Here is a 27,205-nt window from a genome sequence, read left to right as displayed (position 1 = left end):
GGAGATTCAGGCAGAGCGGAGTGACTGCAGAAGAAACACTTGGGTATATAGCCTTACCAAATGGCCAGTATTTGATCAGCCTGGCTGTTATTTATGGATTTGCCAGTTGCCAGAAAAATAATTTAATCTGCCAGGTTTTTTTTTTACATAGGTTTAAAGATTTTCATTACTATGACAATACACTGGGATATCTAATGTTAAAAGTTTCTGTGTCCAGCTCAAGATGTTGCAGTGTTCCCACTTCCGTAGTATAAACGATAACAGATCAAAAACTGTTGAAAATACAGCAGCTGTCTGCCTAAAAACATGCAAGCATATTGTGGTCATGTGTGAGAGAGGATTTGAGTCACGTGAGAGTGATAACATTGCACGTCTCCTTGATCTTATCTATATGTGTTATCTCTCTAGATACTATAAGTGGCTGTTCAAGGGACGAGGGGTTGCTCAGTTGCCTTATGGTTGGTGGTTGAGGTTGCTGTGGTCTTGCCTTGGGGAGTTGAGGGGGGTGCCAGGGTTTTTTTCCATTTCAGAGGTGGTAACCCTAGGGTATATCATCATATTTAGGTCTTGTGATGGGGTATACCGGGTGCGTTGAGGCTCCCTGCTGGAGGCCTCGTGGTCCTACCACACCCCGCCCCAGAAAAGAAGCAGAGAAGGTGGGTCCTCCAGGCCCGCTTAGAAAGCCTGCAGGGAAGCAGCCAATCTGAGTCCAGCAGGCTCAGTTAAAAGTCGCTGCAGGGCCTGAGCCGGTCAGTTCCTGGCTGGCACCAGAGGAGTAAAGACGGATGCTCCTTGCTGGAGCTCAAGGGAGAACCAGCAGACGGGTTCTGGTGGCATTGGCATTTGGTGAGTAAGGAGAAGAGTTGAGAACTTCAGCCCTGAGTTAAGAGTGAAGCGAAAGGGGGTAAGTGGAAAGTGGCCCAGGGAATAGCAGCAGCAACTATTGGAGGAAGTAGTACGTGGCTGCTGTCTGTAGGATCCCTGGGTTGGGACCTGGAGTAGTGGGTGGGCCCAGGTCCCCTCAGTGGCCAGTGGCGAAGTGGCCTAAGCCCCAAGGAAGGGATAAGACTCTGCATTAAAAGCCCAAGAAAGGGGCTGGGTGTTTAAACAGGCCCAGGGACAGAGGTGAAGCTCCTGAAGAGGTCTAACCATTGGTTGTAACTTTGTTACTCCAGAAGGAGTTCCTTCATGCAGTGGACTGTTTGTGATTTGGCCGGAGGGCTGAGCCACTGAAGACCCACCTGACGAGGCCTAGAGCTGATGGGAGGTGCTCATGAGAGGTGAGCACGTCCTGTCACACGTCTCCAAGCAACTTGCTGAGCTCAGCACTATCCAGATTGGAAATCTGTGTTGGCAGAAAATGAAAAGTTTAAAAGTCCTTTTGAAGAAAACAAAATGTAATAATGAAAAGTCTAGGGTTACATGAAACACTACAAGGAGTTGGCCAACAGTTGCTGTTGAACAATCAGCCAACAAGATGCTGGTGGCTAGATCCCCTGGGAGGAGTGGAGGCTGCAAACAGCCAGGGGATCAGGGATCCAAAACTGCTAGTCTTGCAGGTCCTCTTTGGGGAAGAGAGGCCAGGAAGCAGAGGTGGCTGTGGACTAGTAGCAGAAATATTAGCTGTCAAGGAGGAAGACAAATCAGATTGTGAAGAAACCTCTACACTAGGTCAGCAGCTTTGTATGGTAAAATCATTCATTGGACACTTTTATGCAGCCTCTAAATCGTTGGGAAGTGATTTCTGCGACCTCACAGGCATTAGTGTTTGTAAAAGGATGGGTATAGGTTCACAAGTGTCCACTTCTCTTCCTACTCTGTCAGTACCAGTGTTGTCAACTCTTGCAATTTTATCATGAGTCTCACACTATTCAGTGTTATTCTTAAAGTCCAACCGTTGGAGTCAGGTGATTATAGGAGAATCTCAGCTTTCATGAAAAAAGTAGGTTTCAGAGTAGCAGCCGTGTTAGTCTGTATCCGCAAAAAGAACAGGAGTATTTGTGGCACCTTAGAGACTAACAAATTTATTAGAGCATAAGCTTTTGTGGGCTACAGCCCACTTTCATCGGATGCATAGAATGGAACATATAGTAAGAAGATAGATAGATATATACATACAGAGAAGGTGGAAGTTGCCATACAAACTGTAAGAGGCTAATTAATTCAGATGAGCTATTATCAGCAGGAGAAAAAAACATTTGTAGTGATAATCAAGATGACCCATTTAGACAGTTGACAAGAAGGTGTGAGGATACTTAACATGGGGAAATAGATTCAATATGTGTAATGACCCAGCCACTCCCAGTCTCTATTCAAACCCAGGTTAATGGTATCTAGTTTGCATATTAATTCAAGCTCAGCAGTTTCTCATTGGAGTCTGTTTTTGAAGCTTTTCTGTTGCAAAATTGCCACCCTTAAGTCTTTTACTGAGTGGCCAGAGAGGTTGAAGTGTTCTCCTACCGGTTTTTGAATGTTATGATTCCTGATGTCAGATTTGTGTCTATTTATTCTTTTGCGTAGAGACTGTCTGGTTTGGCCAATGTACATGGCAGAGGGGCATTGCTGACACATGATGGCATATATCAAAGCAGTAAGTTTCATTGAAACTGGCACAATCCTGCAAAATGTTTGTCTCAACAAATTGGCATTTTCTGCCAAAAATAGTAGTTTCCTGACTCAGAAATGAGAATACACAGAAAAAGAACACATAATTTGTCATTAAAAAAATCTCATGACTTTTAAGCCAGTCTCACCCTTTGAGGAGATCTGACTCATAGTTTTGGAATACTTAGGACTGGCAACACTGCAGCACTCAGTGTTGCCCTCTGCCATTCCTCCCTGCTCTCACAACCTCTGCACAAATAAGAACTCTACAGTAATTGTCCTGTTCCAATCCATCCTACCCCAGCCACCCCTATTTGAATCATGGACTGCCATTACCAGTCAGGACTGATCCAAAATGGCAGACAGTGTAGGAGGGGAGGATGGATTTAAAAATGTACTCACTGTCTGCAATGTAAAAGAGTTAGCAAAAAACAAAATGTAATTTTAATCCTAGAAAATAAACCATTGTCACTATGACCAAAGCAATTTCATCAGCTTGTATCTGCTGGTATTTGGTTCCTCTGAAGCATGCAGACACAATCACATCTTTGGTTTGCAGGCATGAAGAGCAGCATCGTGCTGGCATTTCAAACAGCAACACCCGAGCAATTGCAAGACAGATAATTTTAGACAATTGTAAACACAATTTTGGAAATCTATTGAGGTGCAACAACCACAAGCGGCCTAGCATAACATTCTGTTTATTTTCCCCTAGACTGCAGCACAGTCTTAAACGGCAATATCAGATAAATGCCTATACACCAGTCTTTCTCGACGATTCCGTTTTATTCAGATTCTTAGACTACTCCTATCAACAGGGAGTCTGAGCGCCTTCCAGAAGTGCAGTTAGCATCATGAATAGCATCTGTCACATGTGGTGCTCTCCTTATTCTGTAAATGGGGAAAAACTGTAGAAAAACTTTCTATTAAATTATATGGCAATGAGCTTGTCCCTCGGGACCCTACAGTGGCTAATAAAGTCCCTCCAATCCATGAGCAGCTGTGGGGTAACCATATGGAAAATAATGCTGTAGCATTTGTGTGAGGATTATCACTAACTCTTTGGAATAATTCCTTTTTTCCTCTGGAGCAAGGTAATATTTCCTGGAGAAATGGCTGCCTGTAACAATTCAACTGCCTACAATTTAAATAATTACTAAATTTGCTCTGATCATAGCATGCCCCCAAACCTCTTCTTGCCACATTAGTAGCTTCCCCTATCACTCCTTGATCTTGCTAGGGACAAGTCCTGAGCATGAGCCCATAAGAAGGGGGCTGACCTTACCATTGCACTCTAGGGACCAGACTATGCTTACACTAAAGCTTGGTATTCAAAAATATATTGGCATTGTTATCTTTCTCAAAACAGTTTGCATTCCCAGCTTGTGTGATGGAGTGCTATAACTACCAACTTCATTATTTTCAATTCAGTCACTGGAGTGGATGATCCAGCTCTTGAGGGAAGGTGTGCAGACTGCCCGACCAGGTTCACATTCCCAGAATAATCAACAGTAAGCACAAAAGCAAGGAGGATCTGTGTGTGGAATTAGAGAGAATATACAGATTTAAGGAGATGTTGTACAAGGAAAACAAAGACAGGCAGAAAAAGTATTAATAGGTGACAAATTCAGTTGGGACAAAGACCGAGTAGACGTCTTAAAAGACAAACTCGGCCAACCTAAAATACATAAAATGAGCCGTTGTTCCTTTAGGGAACTGTCCCGACTTAGATGTCTGGTTACCCATACAGGAGGACTTTACACACCAATCACACAAGAAGAAAAGTCGGGTTCGTCAGAGCGATGCGCAGTGCAACACACAAAAGGAGCCCACAGGCTACTGCCTCAATCGCCCTTGCTTTCACACCAAGGGTTTTACCCAAGGCGCGGTGCGGCTGCGATTGTGCAGATTTCACTCACTCAGACCGTGAGGACAGGAACCCTTTGGTCAGCCGATCCCCGGACGGAGACGGCGCCCAGACTCAACACACCACAGGGAGGACGGATAGATACAGAGACAAGACAGTCCTCAGTCCGGACAAAACACAGAAATAATTACCTGACCAGATTCCTGATGTCAGATCCCGGGATCCCTATCAGAACAGAGTTGGAACCAACAGGTTCGATGGCGTAGACTTCACTGTGGTCATGCACCCTTCCGTTCTGGTGGAGGACCGCTTGGGTCAAATGCCGAGGTGCCGGCTTGCCACGGCCATCCTAAGAACGGTCAGGAGTCACACAGCCCCAGTGAAGACGGTTGCCATCTCGGTGGAACCTCCAAATTGTCAAAGACAGATTCAAGGCTCACTGAATTTGTCAGACAACTCTGTTTATTAGCAAAGCGCTTTGCCAATGCACCCAGATATATGTGAGCCTCCTGCAAAAAGCTCAAGCCAACACATTTATACAGACAAGCCAAAGCCAATCCAACATAGGAGACAAAAGGAAGCAGAAACTGACAAATATACATACATATCTTATTTGCATACTAACGTTTACCAATCTCGTACTCAGTAGGAGCTCTAAGTTAATTAGTTTGAGGACCCATTGTCTCACACTCCTTAATGTTTCTCTTCCTGACAACCATATTTCAACAAATCTTTCAAGCAGCATTTCTTTAATGAATTATAATTTCAATATAATTCATTCTACTTTCACATAGGCTAGTAAGAAATAAATGGGTGATTATATGGCTAACTAAATGCAACGTGAGACAGACTTGTGGAGGAAAGCAGATTGTTCCTCCTATTGCTTTTTAATGTTTTTTTGGGACTATAAACTCAATTGCTGACTGTGCCCTCAGCCACCCAGTACCTCCTGCCAAGGTCATTCACTGCTTCTGGAAAATATATATGAAATTCACTACAAGAATCTTTGGAAAAGTTGATGTGTATATTTTATTTTTGGCAGCCAACCTGTTTCATAATAAAGATTATTGTTGAAATAAAGGTTTATTTGTACTTAAGTTATGTCATCTCTCCCTGAAAATATTGCATTCTGTAACCTAGCTCATTACAACACAGAGAAACATACATTAACTTACTCCTTCACCCTTAAAATTTAGAACAGAGGACCAAACTATGGGGGCCCAAGCAAGATGGTTGTTGGAGCTCTGAGGGGATTATTCTATTAAATAATCTGTCTCCATCCATACCCTAACCTCACTGTAACACCCCAAAAGCAGGGCACCAGAAGGCATGGCTCCCATAACAGGCTACAAGGATACAAGGCTAAAGTCATTTGACTACTAAAGCAAATATCAGAGATTTACGGTCTGAATTCAAAGCTGATTTATTCTCCAAGATTTCTCAATCAAAGAGGAAGTAAGTATAGAATTTGTAGGCTGGATGCTGCATTGGGAGAAATATCGGAGAAGAGAGAAAGCTGCTTCTTCATTGTGTAAATTTGCTGGAGCCAAAAGAGAGAAGAAGCAATATGAGAATTTAAAAAGTGTCTGAAAAAGATGAGGAAGGAAATCATATTATCTTTTTACAAACCTTTATGAATTAGTTGTTAAATTTCATGTCGGTGGCAGAGATTAAAATAGAGTACCCCGCCTTAGGCTGGTAGCAGACCCAGGGATTTCATTATGAGCTTTCACCATTACCAAAAAAAGTCTTGATTATGAAAAAAGGCTAGATATCACCCAGAGTCTATACTCCAAGGCCACAATCTTCAGTTTCTCCTAGATCTTCTGCTCTTAATTTTTAAAAAGAGTAAAGAGTTGAGTAAAATTAAAGCAGCAATTAGAAGGGCAGAGATTCTCTGTAGCAGAGAATTTCCATTCAGCTTCTAACATCAGATTTGTACAGCGAGAGCCTCTAGGGAAGGGAAAGCTACACTCGGGATAGAGATCCAAAGCTCTATCATGCAAGAAAAGTCTGTGGTATAACTGTTGAAGAACTGGTCAGAAAATAATGGCAGACAGTGAAGCTGAAGAAAAGGAGAGCGAGAAAAGAAAAGAAGGACCTTCTCTAATAGAAGTGGAGCCAAGGGACTTAGATACCAGAAACGTAATTGAAGATTAACTAGAAAGGATTTAAATGAACAGTTGAACATTAGCTGTGATTATGGTGAAAAGAAAAGATTGTGCAGTTCAATTTAATTGTGGTAATCAATTAGCAGTAACTGCCCCCTCCCCCCGAGTAAATTAAAGTTATTAAGGGAACATGCAGTGAAATGGAATTTGTATCGGGGGGGGGGGGCAAGGGAGACCCTCCCCCATAGGGATGGTAAAGATTGGAGAAAATAGATAGTGGGTGTGTAGGGACCTATAGGAAGTTTGTATAAATCATTATGTAATTCAAAATATCAGGTGATACGCTGTTCTCCTGGGGGTGAATAATGAGGTCTCGTTGGTGGAAAATTTACCTTACTTGGACTGCAAGGGACAAGCAGCACAAGTATTCATGGAGAGAGTATGGGGGTTTGGTGTTCAGCCAAGTATATAATTCATTTAGGGACTGATTTATATGAAAAGTCAAAACAACATATTTGGATTCAAAATTAGAAATATACATGAAATTATCCAGAGGAGAGAATTGGGGAGGAAGTGAGGGGCTTGATAAAAAAGGGAAACAACTATGAAAGCTTACAAGCAGAAATCATTCCATATTCAAGTACAGTTTGACAGTTGTGGGAACAATACATTTAGTAATGAGATGTGTATCATAGAAGGGTTTGTGTCAGTAAATGGCCTCTTCATAGTCAAGTTTAGAGCTTTGGTGTTCCAGTTCAACAAGGCACTTAAGCATGTACCTAGTAGCAAATATCTCAGAGCAAGTAATTAATTCCTGGGGGAGCAAACAGCTGTGCATCTCTCTCTATCAGTGTTATAGAGGGCGAACAATTTATGAGTTTACCCTGTATAAGATTTATACAGAGTAAAACAGATTTATTTGGGGTTTGGACTCATTGGGAACTGGGTATCTGGGTGCTGGAGGCAGGAGCACTTCTTAAGCTGTTTTCAGGTTAGCCTGCAGCTTTTGGGGGACGTGGTTCAGACCTGTGTCTGTGTTTGCAGCAGGCTAGCGTGTCTGGCTCAACAAGGCAGGGTTCTGAACTCCCAAGCTGCCAGGGAAAATATGCTGAGACTACCTCTGAGCCCATCAGGTGGCAGTTCACAAGGGGGTTTCTGTGACCCAGCCCGTCACACCTGTTTTTTGGTGGCGTTTTTTTGCCTTCCTCTGCAGCATGGGGCACAGGTCACTTGTTGGTTTGAACTAGTGTAGATGGTGGATTCTCTGTAACTTGAAGTCTTTAAATCATTATTTGAGGACTTTAGTAACCCAGAGGTTAGGGGTCTATTACAGGAGTGGGTGGGTGAGGTTCTGTGGCCTGTAATGTGCAGAAAGTTAAACTAGATAATCATGATGGTCTCCTCTGGCATTTAAGTCTATGTGCTTAACATTAAGTACCTGAATAATCCTATTGAAATCAGTGGGCTACTCATGTAATTAAGTACCTTGCTGAATCAGGGCCCTGGTTAGAGGAAAAGACTCCATGAGCTGGACTCCATAATCAGGGTCTTTTCTCCTACAACTTGTTATTGAGTCATGGGATCAAATAGACCACTGATGAAATCGAGTGCAACAACACTGAACATTGAAGTCAGGAGTTTTGTGTCTAATGACAAATGTAGTCCATTTTCTTTAAAATATTGCTATGATTGTTAGTTGAGCATGTTGTGGGAACTGCCAGAAACTAATAATAAATGATCTCTCTCTTTCTCTCTCTCTTTCTTTGCAGCATCTGGATACTGGATAAAACCACACGAATCTGTGCCTACCAGGAGGTAGCTTGGATAAAGATATTCTGGTATTTTTAAGCCTCGGGCATGGATGATTGAACTCAAATGTACAGAAGAAAATATGTAAAGCTAGGTGCTAACCACGGTGTCTCAGCACAGAGTGTGCAGGAGGTTGCTGCAGTAACATTGTTATGGCTCCAGTTCAGCAAAGTATCCCTTTAACTTTGAGAATAAATAAGTTTACTGACTTTAAGGTGACTACTCACATAGTTAGAGTAAAGCACATGGTTAAGTGCTTAGCTGGTTCTGGGTCGATAGGAACAAGGCTAGAGAGAATAGTGGCATAGGGAGATGTGTAGGTCACCCTTCAGAAGTACCAGTTTGAAGAGCTCACAGAAGACTTATGAAGGCTCAGCCAAGCACCACAGAAATTCAGGAGGCAAAAAAGTTGTTGCAAATTCTGAGAGCTTGTAAATGTGGAAATCTCTAAATTGAATATGCCACTATAGAATGTTATGTCTCTACAAAGGACAGAGGCCACATTACAAGATTGAGTAGTTCTGTGTGAAGGAGTAGAAAGGAAGAATATTGATGCATATTAACTAACTAAAACATATTTAATTTAATCAGTGCTAGGAACACTAAATACAGTTATGCTGATTAAATATCTATTTGTGTAAATATAAAAATATCACTAAGAAAATGCATAATCTGTCACCAATATTTACACAGAAATAATGTAAAAATGAGACATTTTAAATTGGTGATGTTTTGTTTGACATTAAAACCATCTAACTGACTTTTGTATTATCTACTTTTGATTAACAGACATTGTAACAGGTTACAAAACAATTTTCGTATTCCTAATATAATTGTTTTTTAAACCATGAATGCTGAAAGGATTAGCACAAGAATTATGGATGGAGCTATTTGTTAGTATTGTGCATAAGAGTTTTTGTTGAGCAATTAAAATACAAGCTATGATAAACTTCTAAAGTTAGTTTTCTCCTTTCTTAAATTTGCAAGTGACAAATGTTCAAAATTGCACTATTGGCTAGATTCAGTGTGAGTCTGAGGGTGTGAATACAGCTAAGGTCAAGCAGAACTTGCTCAGATCATTGGTGCAGAGGACAGAGCTTTAACTAGTTCATTCATTACATGAAAAGGCCATAGAATCCCCATGGGCTTGCTGAAAACTGGTATTTTTAATACAACTGCACATACCGTATAAGTGCCACATAGTAGTACTCCCTAGATACCTTGGTTACGGATTCCTGGCTCTGGAGTTCCAGTGGGGACCCTTTAAACTGCTCTTCCCCTAGGTGGGGGCTGGTTATAGTGTGTCAAGGGCACTGAAATTGTTGATGGTGAGCATAGTTGCAGGAAGGGGGGTACAAAAAGGGACCTGTAATGAACAGGGAAGATGGGGGCATAGCACCAGCGGCTGACCCTACTTTCTCTGCTGCCCATCTATTTCAGTTCCACCAGACTCTGGCAGGTTTGACAGCCTCTTCAGTAATTGCCCTCCACATTTGGCTGTGTAACCTAATGTTCCAAGTAAGGGCAGAAGTAGCCAGCAAATGGAGCTGCTCCGAGTAGGTGGACTCAGCATGGCAGCCAAGTGGAGAAGGATTTTTTTGAAGTCAAACGCTGAAGTACAGACGATGTCAAAGCAAGAGAATGTTAAAGAATTAAATCTTTGTAGAAATATCCTTTAACTAAGATAACCAGCCTAAGAAGGGGAAACAAATGGCTGGTGAGAGAAACACTAAAATAAAATGATCAAGTAGTAACCACTGATGTGGATCTGTTGGTGGAACACGGATATAAAGAGAAAGATACAGTGGAGAAGGATTCTCTGTAGGGACTTGAATTGCCACTATGATTGACACTGGATAAAGAAAAAGAGAGTGAAGATGAATATAATCTGGTGCTTAGAGCACTCACCTAGAGACTCAAGTTTCCAGTGACTAATTATTGTATAAAAATTGGGAGAGTTTTGGAATGCCCATACTAAAATATCCCATAGCCCAGTGGCTAGGGCACACTCATGCAATGTGGGAAACTCAAGTTTAAATCCCTTTTCTACATCAGGTGCATGGGGGAGTTAAACCTGAGTCTCCGACATCTCAGTTTAGTGCCCCAACCACTCAGCTAAAACTTATGATGAAGGTGGTAGGAACCACCTGCCCCTTCCAGCTGCTTTATGAATCCTTTCTTTTGCTTTTGTCAAAATGCCTGCAAAATTTTAACAAAATGTATGGGTAACGCCAAAATGAAATATTTAATTTCAACGTTACCAGAATGTTTTGCCCTTGTTTTGGACAAAACTATTATGTGACCATGCCATGAAGTTGCAAATAGTTTTGGTAGAAACTTCATTTTGATTAATAAATTGTTCATCCAAAAAAATTCACCCAGCTCTATTTAGGAGTGAGAAGGGGCAAGTAGTGCTTCACGATTGATTAAGATATTTAAAATTTGTTTGTACACAGCACTAGGAAAAGTGCTAGGAGTAGGTCCTCCAGCATAGACAGAAATATGAACTAGATGGCTTTTCATCTGTACATTTTATACTCCATGAACATTCAACTCTTGGTTACAATCATTGTTTGTATGCTGTAGTCAGTTATCCACTGGGAATTTGACAGAGACCACATCTTTTCATTTCACATAGGTCACCAAACAGCCATAATCTAATAAAGACTCATCATTAGTGATCTGTCCTGGATTAAACCAATCTTAGAATATCAGGGTTGGAAGGAGGCCATCTAGTCCAACCCCCTGCTCAAAGCACGACCAATCCCCAATTTTTGCCCCAGGTCCCCAAATGGCCCCCTCAAGGATTGAGCTCACAACCCTGGGTTTAGCAGGCTAGTGCTCAAACCATTGAGCTATCCCTCCTCCCAAAAGTGAAAGGCTCCGTGTATCATTCTCCTCTGTGACCCTGGTGCTCCTTTCTATCCTGTTTAGGTGGAAGATTTCGTAAATGTGGCTTGTATTTCACCCCGGTTAAAAACCGACTCCTTTAGAGTTTCATAAATGAAAGAAATATTTATTTTTCTCTTCACTCTAGAATTATGGATTCAGCTAAACCATAGCTTCTAACTCTTGGCAGTACTGTATCACCAAGTAGCAGGAGTGTAGTGTTATTTTATAATAAGCTTTTACAAAGGTACTTGAAATTTTGTTTTCTTTTTCTTTATTTCTAACATTAATCAAGATCAGATTTTAAATAGAGATGTCTCATTATTTGGAAGTGATTGAGAATGTTGTCTGTAGTTCTTTATGCCTCCGAAAATGCCTCAGACATAATGTAGCTTCTCAGGGGACCAACTCTGGTTTCCAGAGTGAAGGGGGACATAAAGGCTTTTACAAATTGAGATATTTTTATTGGGATCACCCCTGTTTAGAAGTTGTCTGGCTGAGTTTGCCTCAAACTAATAGCCCCAAATTTACCACTTTTAGATTTTTGTTTGATTTCAAAGTCCTCTTGACAGTACAAGGTACATTTACAGGGAACAGGCTTTGTCCATTAAACCATCAACCGTTGGAAATGTTTAAAGATCATTTGAAACAGTTAACTTCTATAGTTTCTCAGAAGTTTTTACAATTGGAAAAAGCTCTTCCATTGACTCTGGTACTCCACTGGAATGAGAAGCATAACGCAAGTCGACTTGAGAGTTTCTCCCATCGACCCAGCGCCGACCTAAGATACGTCAACTCCAGCTACATTATTCACGTAGCTGGAGTTGCGTAACTTAGGTCGACTGTGCCCCGTAGTGTAGACCTGACCTTGGGAAAGGAGGACAGGAGGGAAGAGAATAATGAAGATGAGAGAAAAAAACAAATGTGGGATGAGCCCTACTGAATGAAGAAAGAGAAGTGGGGGAGAGATCCAAAGAAAGGACAGAGGGAAATGGCTGATAGAAACAGAGATAGCATTGATGATCACACCACTGGTTTTCCCACTTTGGGGTGGTATGTTAGTGATGGAGGTCTAATAGAATTGAAATGTCTCTTTTTAACCTGCTGGTAACGATGCAATAAAGCAAGGAGCCAGCTATACATCACTATAAATTCAGCATAACTCTGCTGAAGTCAATAGAGATCCCATACTAAGGATATATGTGGGTATAACAGATTTAAGTCTGGCCCAAATTAGTTGTGACACTTCCTGGGAGTACTCAGGGCTGTGACACAGCTCACCACCACCTGCCCTTCACATGAGGTAGCCTTGTCTGTGCCTGCTGGGGGTCAGCTCCCCAACTGCACTGGCTAGCTGTGAGGCAAGCACTCCCCCCCCGCCTCACAGATCCTGCTGTTGTTTTACAGGTTAGCAGTTGGCACATCCCAATCCTTGAGCCTTCTGTGCCTCTTCCTGGATTGTCCAGCCCCTGGTCCACTGGACACCCACAGATTTCCTGCTCATCTGTTGCACCTCAAATCACCGCTCTGCTTAACTCACAGCACTTAGATTTGTTTAGAGTGAAATCAAATATAAGTTTATTTAACAAAGAATAGAGAGTCAAGTAGAAGTATTGGAAATGGTTACAGATAAAACAAAATCATAACATGCATTTTAGAGCCTAGACTTATTTAAGATACTCATGTCTTGTAGAATATTGCTCACCCAATGTCCTTGCAGCATTTCACAGCCAGGCTGGCTCTGGCCCTCCTTTCATGAGAGAAGAATGCTGCCAGCTTGCCTCCCAGGCAAAGAATAAGTGAGTTTCTTTGCCCCCAAGGTATACCAGTTCCATTCTTTGTCTTTATTCAGAAACAGGACAACCTTGCTGTTTTGTTTCATCTTGTAGATTTCCTTTCTTATAGATTTCACAATCCTCATTTAGCAACTGGCTCAGTATGTAAATAGGCATACAATACACAATACCCAAATGGCGAGACAGGGAGATAAGTGTCTGCTTCCTTCCAAATGTTCTTTTCAGGCAGGAGGTATGGCAATGAATATGACAACAAGTGGGTTACTGGCCCTCAGTAGTGAGCTCACATGCCACCCTTCAGTGAACCATTATGCATATGTTTGACCCAGGGTATCCTGTAAAACCCTATGAACTCCTGTGCCTGCAAGAGGTCCCTGGACCACAGTAGTTACCCTGGCTAAGATTTTCAAAAGTGAGTCTTAATTTTTTTGGTGCTCATCTTGAGACATCTTAAAAGACCTGATTTTCAGGTGGTGGGTGCTCAGCACTTTTTGAAAATCAGGCCCCTTAAAGATATCTCAAATTAGGCACCCAAAATCAATAGTCACTTTTATATCTTTTCCTTTGGCTACAGGGAAGAATCTTGTATTAAACAGTAAGGAGATGGAGGACATGCCTTCCGTCTCCCTTTAGATGGTATCTTAATTTGTTGGGGCTCAGGTGACATTTACCCCAACCTTGCTTAAAATCAAGGAAAATCCTGCTACTCTGTAACATTATAGACATTAATCTGATAAAGAAAGTGTTATAAATGTTAATAGCTGCTCTGTGTTATATTGCTTCTCTAACTTCTATTGGATCAGGTTAGCCTAAAAAACAGTGTGAATGAAGTGATGCATTACAAAAGTGGCTTATGTAGAGAACCTTTTTGTTCTGTTTGGTTTTTAAACAAAATAATCCAGTTTGGACATTATGCAATGTGAATTTGGAACGTATACTACAGATTTTTATTTTATCCTGATGCCTTGACCAGTTTTGTTTATCTGGCAGGGTGTCATTTATTAGAACTAGCTGAATACTTTAAAACTAAATCATTTATTTGGCAAATTTAACCCTTTTTCTCTTTTTGTCACGTAGCCATGCACACGTCATGGTTTTATGTTTTTGTTGACTATTTAAATTGTTCAATGGGTCATTTGTGCAAACAGATTTTAGTGTCTAGGTTGTTTGGTTTATAATAGGTGACTTAAATCACATGTTGTTTTTTTCCCCTGGCTGAAGGACCTAAGCTACATAAGCAAGGAGTGCACCTGAAGAAATCACTCAGGCTTTAATTGTCAGCAAGAGAATAGGAAGGAGAGTAGAAGAGAGAATATTGGATACGTAGAACTAAAGAATTTTTATATGTTAAAAACAATCTGAAAAGGAAAGAGCATTATATTGATTATGTTTATATTTGTGTATTTGGCTATGTACAGCTTGGTTCTCTTGTGACTGAAGAAGATAACATAGGAATGGCCATACTGGGTCAGACCATCTGTCCAGTATCCTGTCTTCTGACAGTGACTGGTGCCAGATGCTTCAGAGGGCAATTTATAAAGCTGTTCTTCAGTCCCAGCTTCTGGCAGTCAGCAGTTTAGGGACACCCAGAGCAAGGGGTTGTGCCTTGACCATCTTGGCTAATAGCCATAATGGACCTATCCTCCATGAACTTATCTAATTCATTTTTGGACCCAGTTATACTTTCAGCCTCCACAACATCCCCTGGCAACGAGTTCCACAGGTTGACTGTATGTTGTGTGAAGAAGTACTTCCTCATGTTTGTTTTAAACCTGCTGCCTATTCATTTTATTGGGTGAGCCCTGGTTCTTGTAAAGGGGTAAATAATACTTATTCACTTTCTCTACACCATTCATAATTTTATTGACCTCTCGCCTATCCTCCTCTTAATCCTCGTTTCCAAGATCAACAGTCCCAGTCTTTTTAATCTGTCCTCAAATGGAAGTTGTTCCATATCCCCAATCATTTTTGTTGCCCTTCTCTGTATTTTTTCCAATTCTAATATCTTTTCTGAGATGGGGCAACCAGAGCTGCACCCAGTATTCAACATGTGGGCAAACTGTGGAAATATATATAGTGCCATTATGCTATTTTCTGTCTTATTATCTATCCCTTTCCTAATGGTTCCTAACATGGTTTGCTTTTTTGACTGCTGGTGCACATTGAGCAGATGTTTTCAGAGAACAATCTTCAATGACTTCCAAGAGCTGTCTCTTGAGTGGTAACAGCTAATTAAGACCCCATCATGTTGTATGTATAGTTGGGATTATGTCTTCCAATGTGCATTAATCAATATTGAATTTTATTTCCCATTTTGTTGCCCAATCACCCAGTTTTATGAGATCTCTTTGTAACTCTTCGCAGTCAGCTTTGGATTTTACTATTTTGAGTAATTTCGTATCATCTGCAAACTTTGCCACCTCACAGTTTACCCTTTTTTCAAGATCATTTATGAATATGTTGAACAGCACTGGTCCCAGTACAGAAACTTGCGGCGGGGAGAGCCCTGCTATTTACCTCTCTCCACTGTGAAAACTGACTATTTATTCCTACACTTTGTTTCCTATTTTTTTAACCAGTTACTGATCTATGAGAGCATAGGCGCCGACTTCTGCTCGCGCCGGTGGGTTCTTGACCCCCCTCTTCCCCCAGCCCTGCCCTGACTCCACCCCTGCCCCGCCCCCCCACCTGCCCTACCCCCATTCCAACCCCTATGCCAAAGTCCCTGCCCCAACTCCGCCCCCTCCCTGCACTCCTTTCCCAAATCCCCACCTTGGCCCCACCTCTTCCCTGCCTCCTCCCCTGAGCGTGCCACGTTCCCGCTCCTTCCCCTCCCTCCCAGAGCTTGCTACACTGCCAAACAGCTGCTTGGTGGTGGCAAGCACTGGGAGGTAGGTGGAGAAGGGGGGACGCGGCGTGCTCAGGGGAGGAGGAGGAGGTGAGGTGGGGAGGGGACCTTGGTGCCGGTGGGTGCAGAGCACCCACTAATTTTTCCCTGTGGGTGCTCCATCCCTGGAGCACCCACAGAACAGTCACTTTAATCTCTCTGCGTCAGTTTTCTGTCTGTAATATGAGTTTTTTAGTGAAGTGGTCATGATAGGGTTAAGTTGGTTACCCAGAGCATGATGGGATGGAGCAATTCTCCATCCCTCCCTTCCATTTTAGTCAAGTGGGAGTCCCCACATACACACACACTCTGATGTGATGCAGTTAAATAAAACAGCAAGTTCCCAGCCTGCAGTCCTGCGGTTAGACTTATTTTTGTAGCACTGAGTGGTCTTTCAAAAAGATTAATAACACTTAAGCCAGTCTTCGCCCCATGGCTGGTTGTACAAGGCTAATAATCCTCAACAAAAGGCTCCAGAGAAGCTTAATATTGGCCTTGTTTCTAAGTTGCCACAAAGTGCTGACATGCCCTCTTCCGTTCTTAATCTTTTTATCTGCAGATCTGGAGGGAGAGGAACCAAGATCATGACACCAAAAGTCACATCTGATGTGACATTCATAAACATGCTGGTGACCAGGTAAGAATGCCACAAGGGTCAGCCTTCTTTCCTCAGACACCCAATTGATTCTACGATGGATGCAGTTTAATTATCATTGCCTCCACCTCAATAGTACACTGAAAAAACTGCCATCAAAAATGGCCCGGCCCTTTTGTATCAATTCCAAAAACCATCAGTCTGACTTTTGGTGGAAACAAGGACTTGAACAAACACTCTGTCATCTTCAGATATACAGGAAAACTGATGCAGAGAGATTAAAGTGATTAAAGGTAGGTAGAGTCATGATCAACTATTCCACCAGCACTTCTACTTCATTAAGCCAGAAGTGGGAAAATAAGCCTTCTCTTAGGCAGAGCGGAGCAAGGTATTACATGGTGCTGCTCTGCGCTCTTAAATAGTTAGCATGTTTCAGCCAAGAGATGACTACATTTCAGTAAAGGGCAAAGTAAATTGCAAGCCAGTATTAATTTGTAAAGTGCTTTAAGATTTGTCTGGATGAAAGGTGCTATGTAGAAATCATTATCATAATTTTAAATTGTGCATTAAAGAAGTAGTTTAACAGTTTAGATTTAGTTTCCAAAAGTTTTTGAGTCTTGTTTGATCTTTTGATACCCTTATCATGGGTCCCTCATACTTTGTGACAACATCTTGAATTATTCATGCTTATTGACAATCAGAGGAATTAACATTTCTCTCAGCAAAAGCAAGAAGATACCCTCTGCATTCCATGATAATAATGATCAAAGATGAAGTGAGATTACTGGTGATACTTTAAGTACTTATAGGAGCTTACACACACGTTTTACCAATTCTTGAGAAATCTTTTTAAGAATAATATCAACCACCAGGGGGCACTCTGAACTAAACTTTGGAACTAGGAAAGTCTCTAGTATGTTAATTGTTCTTTCAAAGACATCTTCAACTCAACCAGAAAGCAGCCTAAATAATAAATAAAAATTGTATCCAGTTTGTTGGTTTTCTTAGAAGGAAAGGATGTCAATCTCCAGCATAAGTATGACATTAACTAGCAGCAGAAGCAGCAGTCTCCTTTGTTTATTGTAAGAATATTTTAAAGGATTGCTTTTTCACAGTTTGACCTATTGACAAGTTGTCTTGCTCATTCACTTGCTTGCACAGTGCACTTCTGGAAAGAATTTACAATCACATAGGCCCCAATCCAGTAAAGCACTTACCTATGTACTTAACTTTAGGCATAGTGAATAGTGCCATTGATTTTAATAAGACCGCTCATGTGCTTAAAGTTGATCACTTTGATTTTGCTAGACTGTGCTCAGACAAATAGCACAGGTTTCTAGAGGCTCACCGCTCTGTTAACTAGTTACCCCAGAATGAGGGGTAATGCAGACATTAGTTATGTTGCTGCTTATTTCATCTGTGCATACTGTGTAAGGTAAAGTGCACCTATTCCCTGAATGTTGTCATCCCTGCTAGCAAGCAACATTGTGTCACTGTAGTCAATGTGGGAATTAGAATGAGAGAATGAATGTTTTGTTTTACTATTTTTGGTGTACTGTAAATACAGGAGAAAGATCATTTTAATTTAAAAAGAAAGATAGTTGAAATCTGAACATAATCAAAAAGTCACCTAGCCTGTTAATAATTTTCAAAGTGTGGCTGATAAGCATATCTACATTGACATAACTACTTAAGCCACACTCTTGTTTGGATATTTTGCCAGTAGTTCTCTCATTTAGCTCAGTTATTATATATGAATTGGCTCACTGACAGCTGTCTGAGAAACTAGATGAGTTATCTAACACTTTTTAATGTCTGCATCTAAACTTCCCTCTGTGTGGGTGCAAGAGAATAATACCCATACAATATTGGGGAAGTGACTGAGAAATTAACTACATTTTAAATTTTAAAACCTGGTATTGCTATGGTGAATTCCCTACTCTGCTCTTTTTGATGGATAGTTACTGTAGCAGATAAGGACAAAGAAGGTGAATTTGTTTATTACTTGGACTTGATCCATCTGGATGTCTTGGAATCAAAGGTTCAAATCCCTGCAGGGTCAACTCAGCTTTTCATTTTTCTAGGGTAGATAAATTAAGTCCCTTGCAACCACTGTGAGTAAGCTTTTTGAATGAAGTGTTAAAAACAGAGGCCCTCTTTGTACTATGTAGACACTGACGATCTCCTGGTCTTTTTTGTAAGAGCACAGATGTGCCCTGGGCCAAAATTTCTCTTCACATTGTTCTGTGCTAACTGACATATAGAAATTCTTGCAAGTCATAATCCACTTATTTCCTGAGAGATATTTTTCTGCTGCTAAGCACATGGGTTTCAAAGTATGCTAATGTTAGCCTGCGTTGCATTCAGCATGACAAAACCTTAAAAGTGGACTCTTCAGGGCTCTTTAAAATGTGTGTATTGACTTAAGTTATATAAAATGCACCATCGCAAAGGTATGTTTAAGTCTGCTTAGATCCACCCAAATTTGTTTTTGAAATCGATTCATCATGTGGCCTTATCTCCTGTCCAATTGTTTTATGGAGTCACCTAATATAATGAGATGTGATCTGCCTGGACACATCAAGAATTAGAAAGGTTCATTGCAGCAGACATCGTGGGAAAGTGTGGCTTTTCCATTAGAAGCCTCTAATTAGAAAAGAATGGGTCAGATATCAGGACAATGTGGGGAGACTACAACTATCCATAAAAGGAGGACAAATAGCACAGATGACAGTCCCCACAGAAATAAAGTGATTTAAATACTTTATAATGAACTGAACTGAAGATGCTTCATTTCATCATTTAAAATGTTTGGCTAGCCCTTTCCCTTTTAGGGAGGCAGCCCAAAAATGTATTAAAAACAGAAAACAAGACAACACCACAAATACCAAATTCCACAAACGTTTTATAACACTAACTATAATATTTTGGGGGGAGTAGGTTATTCTCAACATACCTGTCTTTCAACAGCATCTCGCCCAGGTGGGAAGCAACCTAAGCCAGCCCTGTATAGCACATGGGGATATTGCTCCATGGATTGCTTAGCAAAGCTGATAGGGTGAGAGAACACAGTGCACAAGCTTAAGAAAATTATGCATTAGAAATACAAGTACCCAGCAGTTTGGCAGGAAAATATATTCCTGAACCAAGGATCATATTAGCATTAAATCCAATACCGTTATCACATCTAGTGCTTACTGCTAGCTAAGATAATCAGAGTTGAGAATGTACCTTTATGCTGTTATGATAATGACAGAAGTCCTATAATTCCAAGGAGAACAGTGGGGGCAAAAAACATAACTGGTTTCAAGACTGAGCTTGGTAAGTTTGTGGAGGGGTTGGTATGATTAGACTGCCTACAATGACATGTAGCTGATCTACAACTGCTAGCTGCAAATATCTCCAGTGGCCAGTGATGGGACACTAGATGGGGAGGACTGAGTTACTACACAGAATTCTTTCCCAGGTATCTGGCTGGTGGGTCTTGCCCACATGCTCACAGCACAACCCAGGCGGGAAAAGTGACCTGGATGCATGGAGCCCAGACCTTGCTCCATGTTCCTCCCCTCACAGCCCCCTAAGGGTGTGGGGAGGAGCAGCAATGCCAGCTGCTCTTTGCATCCAGGTCAGTTTCCCCACATGGGCGCAGGAGAGGAGTGCAGGGTTTATGGGTGAAGGGTTAGGAGAGAATGGGGTCCATTGCAGGGGTTTGGATGCAGGAGTGGGTCAGGAGTTGTGGTGCAGAAGAGGGGTGAAGGGGGGACTGCAGGGGTTAGTGGCAAAGGGAGCACGTGTAGGGGTTAGGGCACAGGAGGGGAGCAGGGGTTAAGGGTGAATGCAGGGATTAGGTGCACAGGAGGGGAGTACAGGGGTTGGGGTGAAGCGGGAGCTGGGGAGCGCACATGAGCCAGGGGCAATGCAGGGGGGCAGGAGCACTGCACCCACGGGTCCAGAAGCGCCAAAATACAAGTTTGCCCAAGGTGTCATTTTCTCTAAGGCTGACCCTGCTCAAAACAAAACATATTAGCGACTTATTTTGTAAGTCATCTAGTATATACATGGCAAAATCAGAAATGTTATTTTTTTCTCTATCCAACAACATAAAAATGACTTTTCTTGGTTACCTGAATGTGGGAGGGATAAGACACAGGACTGCCAGTGCCAACCCTCGGCTTCAAGATGTCCCCATATTTTGGGTGGTATTTTCCTGCCAGCTGACTATAATAAACAATGAAGTAAGTCTGATATTTTCCTGTAGTGCACATGTATGTTTGTAAGTGTCCTTGTTGTGTTCTACCAGTAAGATTTATCTCAGTGACAATTACAGACATTCGCTTTATTTAATAAAAGCACCAATCCATAGATTGCTCCTGAATACCACAACATATTTACAATCAGTAGTGCAAACCAACAGTTCCTTCTTCAAAACTCTGTGAACACGTGGTTCCAATATCATGAATTCTTTGACTAAGTGCATGTTTCCTTCCTGTTACTTGATTAGTATATGGACACACATTATAACCAATCCTGAAAGCATTCCCCCCCAATGATCTCAAAACCAACACAATTTTAGAGAGAGAAAAGAAAGGGTTCAGCAAATATATTCCCACAATTTCTTTTAAATTACAGCAACTGGATGATCCAAGGCATGAAATAAGAAGCATATACATTAGTGCAACGAGGCTTTCCCCCTTAAGTTGTTGAATAAAATTCAGCCCATGTCAGAAGACCCTGAGAGTGATTACGATCTGATGTCTTTTCTGTGGCCCTTGTGAAACCAGTTGGTAGCCTCAAATCAACTCTTATATATCGCCACATTTGATATCACCTTGGTGAGCGTTTCATTGGAGAGGCCAAGGATGGAAGAGACACTGAAACTGAACTAGCTTCTCACAGCTAGAAGAGGTCCTTCCATTACAGGGTTGAGACACACGAGGAGGGATGCATGTGAGATTTAAGTGTTTGTGTGGCCAAATTGTACCATTTGACTGCAAAAGTAAAAGACTTCTGTTTCTAGCACTCTCAGTCTGACTCTTCCATAGACATTATGGCAGGCATTACAAAGGAGCCTAATGGAGTTAAGTGCCCCAAATCCAATTAAATTTAATGGGGTTGAACATAGCCTATATTTCACACAAAAAATAATTTAAAAGTAAACCATCGGTATAGTACTTAAGGTATTTTGTAACTGTCCCTTTAAACTGCTGCATTGAAGCTTTTATCCCATTGTTAATTTATCCTTCTTTTTCTTAAATTGAACCTTTCACCACCTATTTAATCCAAAGAGATATAGGGGGCCTTCAGAGGGGATTATAAAATTCACCTTACTTTCGTAAGTCATTAGTATCCTGCATGTATGCTTTTAATGAGCTGAAATGAGAAGCCTTGTAAACTAATTTGAACAAACTACAGTGTATTACTCACAGCAGGAGATCTCAAACATCAATCAACTCATGAAAGTTTGGTTGCAAGATATTTCTGTAAGAATCTTTCATCCTCAAAATGATACTGAGAACTCTGCAATAGATCTTGACAAGATTCTCATGTGTGAATGCCCAAGAGATAAATGATGCATTGTTCTACTGTGTAAGGTGATAAAAATATTCCACTTCTAAGACTATGTCTAAACAAAGCCAACCTGCTCATTAAAACATAATGCATTCTGACTGTTTTACATAATGTTTTGTAAATTAGGCTTCACAAAATAGACCTTTATTTTCAAGTTTTCCCTGAAAACCCCCAGAGGAAGACAAGTTTGCAAAACAGAAGATTTCATACAAGTTTAACAGCTAGAATGCCTTCTTCAGAAGTGTGCTATGTAGGAAGATTCCATGCTGCCATCAATGAACTAGACTTTTTAAAAAACTTTAGTTTCAAGTTAAAATCTTCCTGAAGCCACAAATGAGGTCTCAGCTCAGTGCTTTGTGAATACAAATACAAATCAAAATGGGCACTTTCCTCAAAAGGACACTTTGAAGATTAGCTGTCCACTTCGAATGAATGAAGCACCTTCAAATGTAAGAATATTCTAGTGCTACAGGACCTTCAAGGTTTGGAATACCCTCAAGCATTTCAGAGGAAGAGTATTCTACAGCATTAAACAGTAGCTGTTCAGTGCCTTTAAAATCTGGGACAAATTACACGAGAGGAAAAGATAGAGAAAGCACTTGGAGCAAAATGGTTGTTTTTTTGGCAAACAGAGGTCTTCACTTATCTGAATGGCGTTATCCTAGAGGGTCTCTCTCACATTTTAAAAGTCTCAGTTCAAATATATGTAATTCATACTACAGCTGCTTGACCTTTAGATACATGGGCATAAAGGCCCTATTTAATATCAGCAAGAAGTGTATGGATACCCAGGCTTTTTATTCGTTTGTAATTTGCTACACAAATCAAAATAGGTAAAAGGCCGACCTTTATTTTGTTTTGCAACCATCTCTGCTACCGTCCAGGCAGTTACTGGATCCTCAGTCACTCAGGGACAGTTTTCTAAAGGTCTTTTGGTGCCTAAATATGCAGATGTGGAATTTTCAAAAGCACGTGGGTACCTAACTCTCATTGATTTCAGTGGGTAACTCACTAAGGTGCCGTCAATCCAGCTAAGTAGAAAGGAAAAAAAAAGTCCTTTGAAGGGCGAAGCAGTAACTGTACATTAATTACTAGTGTGTTGGTACTAAGCTACTTTGGTGCTAAGAGGAGGCAGTATGGTCTATTGGGTTCGAAGCTTGGATCTGCCACTAGTCAGCTTTGTGACTCTGGGCCTGAAATACAACTAATAATAAGATGATGAGTGCTGTGGAAATGCCTCACATACAAAGAAAGATTAGATAGACATTGCTACTTGGTGTGTAGAACTGAATAAAATTAAATTCAGAAAAATGTCAGGGTACCATAAAAAGTAACTCCTAGCCAGACATCTCCAAGAGTACACAAACATCTGTGTCATTTCACTTTCAATGGATGTAAATGACTAAATAAGGTGCAACACAGTAGAAGTTCAGGCCCCAAGCCAAGAGATGCATGTGCCACCCTCAATTAAAATGGGGCAAAATAAGAGATGAAAGGTCAGGGGTATGAAGTAGATTACATTTTAGATTAAACAGACTGGATATGTCCCCATGGATCCTATCTACAAACCCTGTGAGCAAGGTCCCAGCAATTTGCCGACTTCCTTTCACTGTGCAAAGTTGCTAGTTCCATCTGATCAGGACCATCTTCAGCCATAGAGTTTGGGGGAAAAGAGCAGGATTTATCCCTTTGTGTGTGTCTCTCTCTGTGTGTGAGCGAGCAAGATTTTAAAGCTTGTGAAAGATACTGGACTGACTGTTCAAAAACTGAAGTGCTAGTTCTTCACAGAACAAGTGTAGCATCAGCAGCCATACTGAAAGCTTCCACACATTTCCCTGCTAAATATATCTTAGGCCATGTCTATACTTACAGCTAGATTGGCACTGCTGCAATCGATGCATCAGTGTCAATTTAGCGGGTCTGGTGAAGACCCGCTAAGTCGATGGCAAAGCGCTCTCCCATCAACTTCTGTAAGGTAAGTTGGCGGGAGAGCATCTCCCATCGACACAGCACGGTGTAGATACCGCTATAAGTCGACCTAAGTTACATTGACTTCAGTTACGTAACTTATGTAACTGAAGTAGTGTAACTTAGGTCAACTTACAGCTGTAGTTAGTCTTCATCTCTAGGGGTTAAAGTTCATATTCCCTCTCATTTTTCAGGGAGTCCAGAGAAAACCATGTTTTCAGAATAATTAAAAAAAAATCTCATTATTGGTACATTTTTACTGAGCACCTGTGAGTAAAAAATCATGCCAAAATGGATGCAGTCCATGATAGCTGACACCTGTGCTTATTATCTATTCACATTTTGTACTGTAAATCAGTTTGCCACCCTGCAATCATTAAGCTCTTTTAATTGTTCTTGGGGAAGGGCATTGACATTGCAACAGCACTTCCTTGATATCATATCCCCATAACTGCCATAATTCCAGCTTCATCATCGCTGCCCCTGCACAGATCCTTAGCTCTCTCACCCTGCTACCCCTTCTGTCCTCACTGCTTCAGTGCCCCAAGTTCGAGTTCACATGTTAGGAGCAGACTGCAGGCAGAGTAGAGCTATATGCACCTGGTCCTGGAGAAGCATATGTTCCCCTCCCGTTTCCTTATTATTGCTTCTTTACCAACAGGACTGCAGCCTCTCCTCCTTCTAGGCCTGAAAACTGTTTCTAAGGGCCTGGATGTACTGGAGATATGCATATCACTGCAGCAATATTAATGTAGGAACACCAGTGCTACATCAGTGCAAACTTCCTGTGTAGGCAAGCCTTAAGACTGTAAGGCAAATGGGTAATGAAAAATGGCAATATAGTGACAGGAGGTGGGGGGTTAAGGTGCCCAGCTGGATCATGTAGAAATTGGGATCAAGACAAGTTTATTTAACATCTGCATTTAATGATTTGGATCAGGGAGTAAACAGCACATTAACGAAATTCACAGCGAGGCCTTATGAACACAAGGGGGATAGAGAAATGCTGCACAGAGAAGACTCTGCAAGGAGCTCCTAGACTGCTGCACTGGCTTTTGACCCTCAACAGCTCTCTACTAGCACAGCTCCACTGGATTTGCAATGCCAGAGACTATCACTGGCTGCAGTAGTCCCCGCTGTGCTGGACAACCAGACTGGCCCAGTTTGGGGAGAGAAGAAGTTGGTGGAAACAATTAACATTAGGTGCCCAGAGTCTTTTTATCTGACTATAAGGAGTACTTGTGGCACCTTAGAGAGTAACAAATTTATTTGAGCATAAGCTTTCGTGACCTACAGCTCACTTAATCAGAGGCATGCATCCAATGAAGGGAGCTGTAGCTCATGAAAGCTTATGCTCAAATAAATTTGTTACTCTCTAAGGTGCCACAAGTCCTCCTGTTCTTTTTGCGGATACAGACTAACATAGCTGCTACTCTGAAACCTGTCTTTATCTGACTATGGTAGAGATGTGTTTTTAGAAGACTATAATTTAGAGATGAACATGGGAGTTTGGAGAGGTGCCCTGGAGGCAGGGGTTGGGTACACCACATGGCTGTATGCAGCCGTTCAACAGAGATGCTCTCCAGTTTGTTTTATTAAAGTTTTATTCTTTTCTCATTCACTGGTTTGTTATTTAATAAACCCCAAGGTTGTTACATGGGGTCAGCAGGGTTGAATGAGAAGGAAACTGCAGTCGTTTTGAAGTTAACGCCTGTTTGCCACTGAAAGCAGAGACAAAGGGAAGCACCAGAGAAGCACGTGGAGCACCAGGCACAAAGACTTTTGCATGTATTTGGTGAGCACAATAGTAGCTTGACCAGCTTAAGAAGGGTGAAAAAAGCCCGAAATGGGTGTGTTGTAATCTCCTTCCAGTCTGCATTTGTCAGGCAGTGTTGCAGAAAACTGGAAAAAAATCAGACAGAGATTTGAAAATTGTATTTAGCAGCCATAGGGGGAGGGGAGAAAAAAGATTAAGTGAAATTATCAATCATTTTGCATGTTGTTGAGGAGGAAGCATTGGATATTTATAACAACTTTAAGTTTGAAGATGGTGAAAGCATGAAGATAAGTAAAATACTGACTAAATCTGAGGAACATTGCATGCCAAAAAGGAATGAAACCTTTGAGAGACATTAATTTTTTACATGCAAGCAAAAAACTGATGACTCAATAGAGTAATATTTCACAGAATTAAAATCTTTTTGGTAAATTGACAGGGTCTCTGGCCAGAGACAGAATCATTTGTGACATTAAAGACAATGTGTTAAGACAGAGACTGTTCTGTAAAGGAGATTTAACTTTAGAAAAAGCTCTCCAAGTACACAGGGCAGCAGAAACTGTGAAAGCACAAGCCAAAGAGCTGAATTCACCAGAAAGGGTTTGAGGTTAGACATTGATTGCGTGTGTGTGTTCCCTTTGTGTGCTGCCCCAGCCCTGCGCAGACAGCTGGCTCGTCAGACCTTGAGCAAACCACCCAGTGACCACAAGATCCATTAAGGGATGAAGGCAACCAGCCAGGTTTATTGTCGACGAAGCACGGTACTAGTGTCCCGCAGACTCTACTGGATCACTAATACATGTATGCCCCTTACAGTGGACCATCTCAGTGAACAGCAGGACTTTCCATTCCTCCCTAGGCCAGACAAAGATACTTTCTTTGAGATACATTTTTATACCCCGATACAAACAAGTTAGTACTGCCCCTTTGACATAGTTAGTTACTGCCCCCTGACATGGCTAGTTATTACCATAGGTGCCAACTTCCCCTCTGCCCGGTGGGTGCTCGACCCCCCCCTTCCCCTGGCCCCGCCACAACCTGCCCCTTCCTGCCCCTGCACCACCCTCACCCTACCCCCATTCCACCCTTCCCCAAAGTCCATGCCCCCTTCCTGTCCCCATTCCACCCCTTCCCCAGAGTCCTCACCCCTGCCCCACCTCTTCTCCACCTCCTCGCCTGAGGGCACCATGTCCCTGCTCCTCCCCTGAAGGCGGGCAGGGGGGGACTGGAAGTGCTCGGAGAGAGGGGGAGGAGCGGGGATGCGGTGCACTCGGGGAGGGGGGAGAAGGAGGCAAGGAGGGGGGAGTGTGGGTGCGGAGCACCCACTAATTTTT

General features: G+C 41.7%; 1 protein-coding gene across 4 annotated transcripts in view; it reads left to right on the top strand.

Moving 5' to 3' along the window:
• Positions 1–9,340, top strand: part of ANKS6 (ankyrin repeat and sterile alpha motif domain containing 6) — a 77,900-nt gene extending 68,560 nt beyond the window's left edge. For 2 of the 4 annotated variants that reach the window (XM_037893390.2, XM_037893391.2), the window contains one exon: positions 8,352–9,340. In XM_037893390.2, the coding sequence (XP_037749318.1) occupies positions 8,352–8,401 (50 nt within the window). In that variant the 3' untranslated portion in view covers positions 8,402–9,340. Of the gene's footprint in view, positions 1–1,175; positions 1,281–3,163; positions 4,362–8,351 lie in introns of those variants that run through there. The other 2 variants (XR_005224468.2, XM_043540306.1) reach the window with 2 other exon arrangements.
• Positions 9,341–27,205: the final 17,865 nt, after the last annotated feature.

This window comes from Chelonia mydas, chromosome 2 (assembly GCF_015237465.2).
Source record: "Chelonia mydas isolate rCheMyd1 chromosome 2, rCheMyd1.pri.v2, whole genome shotgun sequence".
Lineage (NCBI taxonomy): Eukaryota > Metazoa > Chordata > Testudines > Cheloniidae > Chelonia > Chelonia mydas.
The sequence above is the reverse complement of the archived record's forward strand: the minus strand, read 5'-3'. Positions and strand labels throughout refer to the sequence as shown.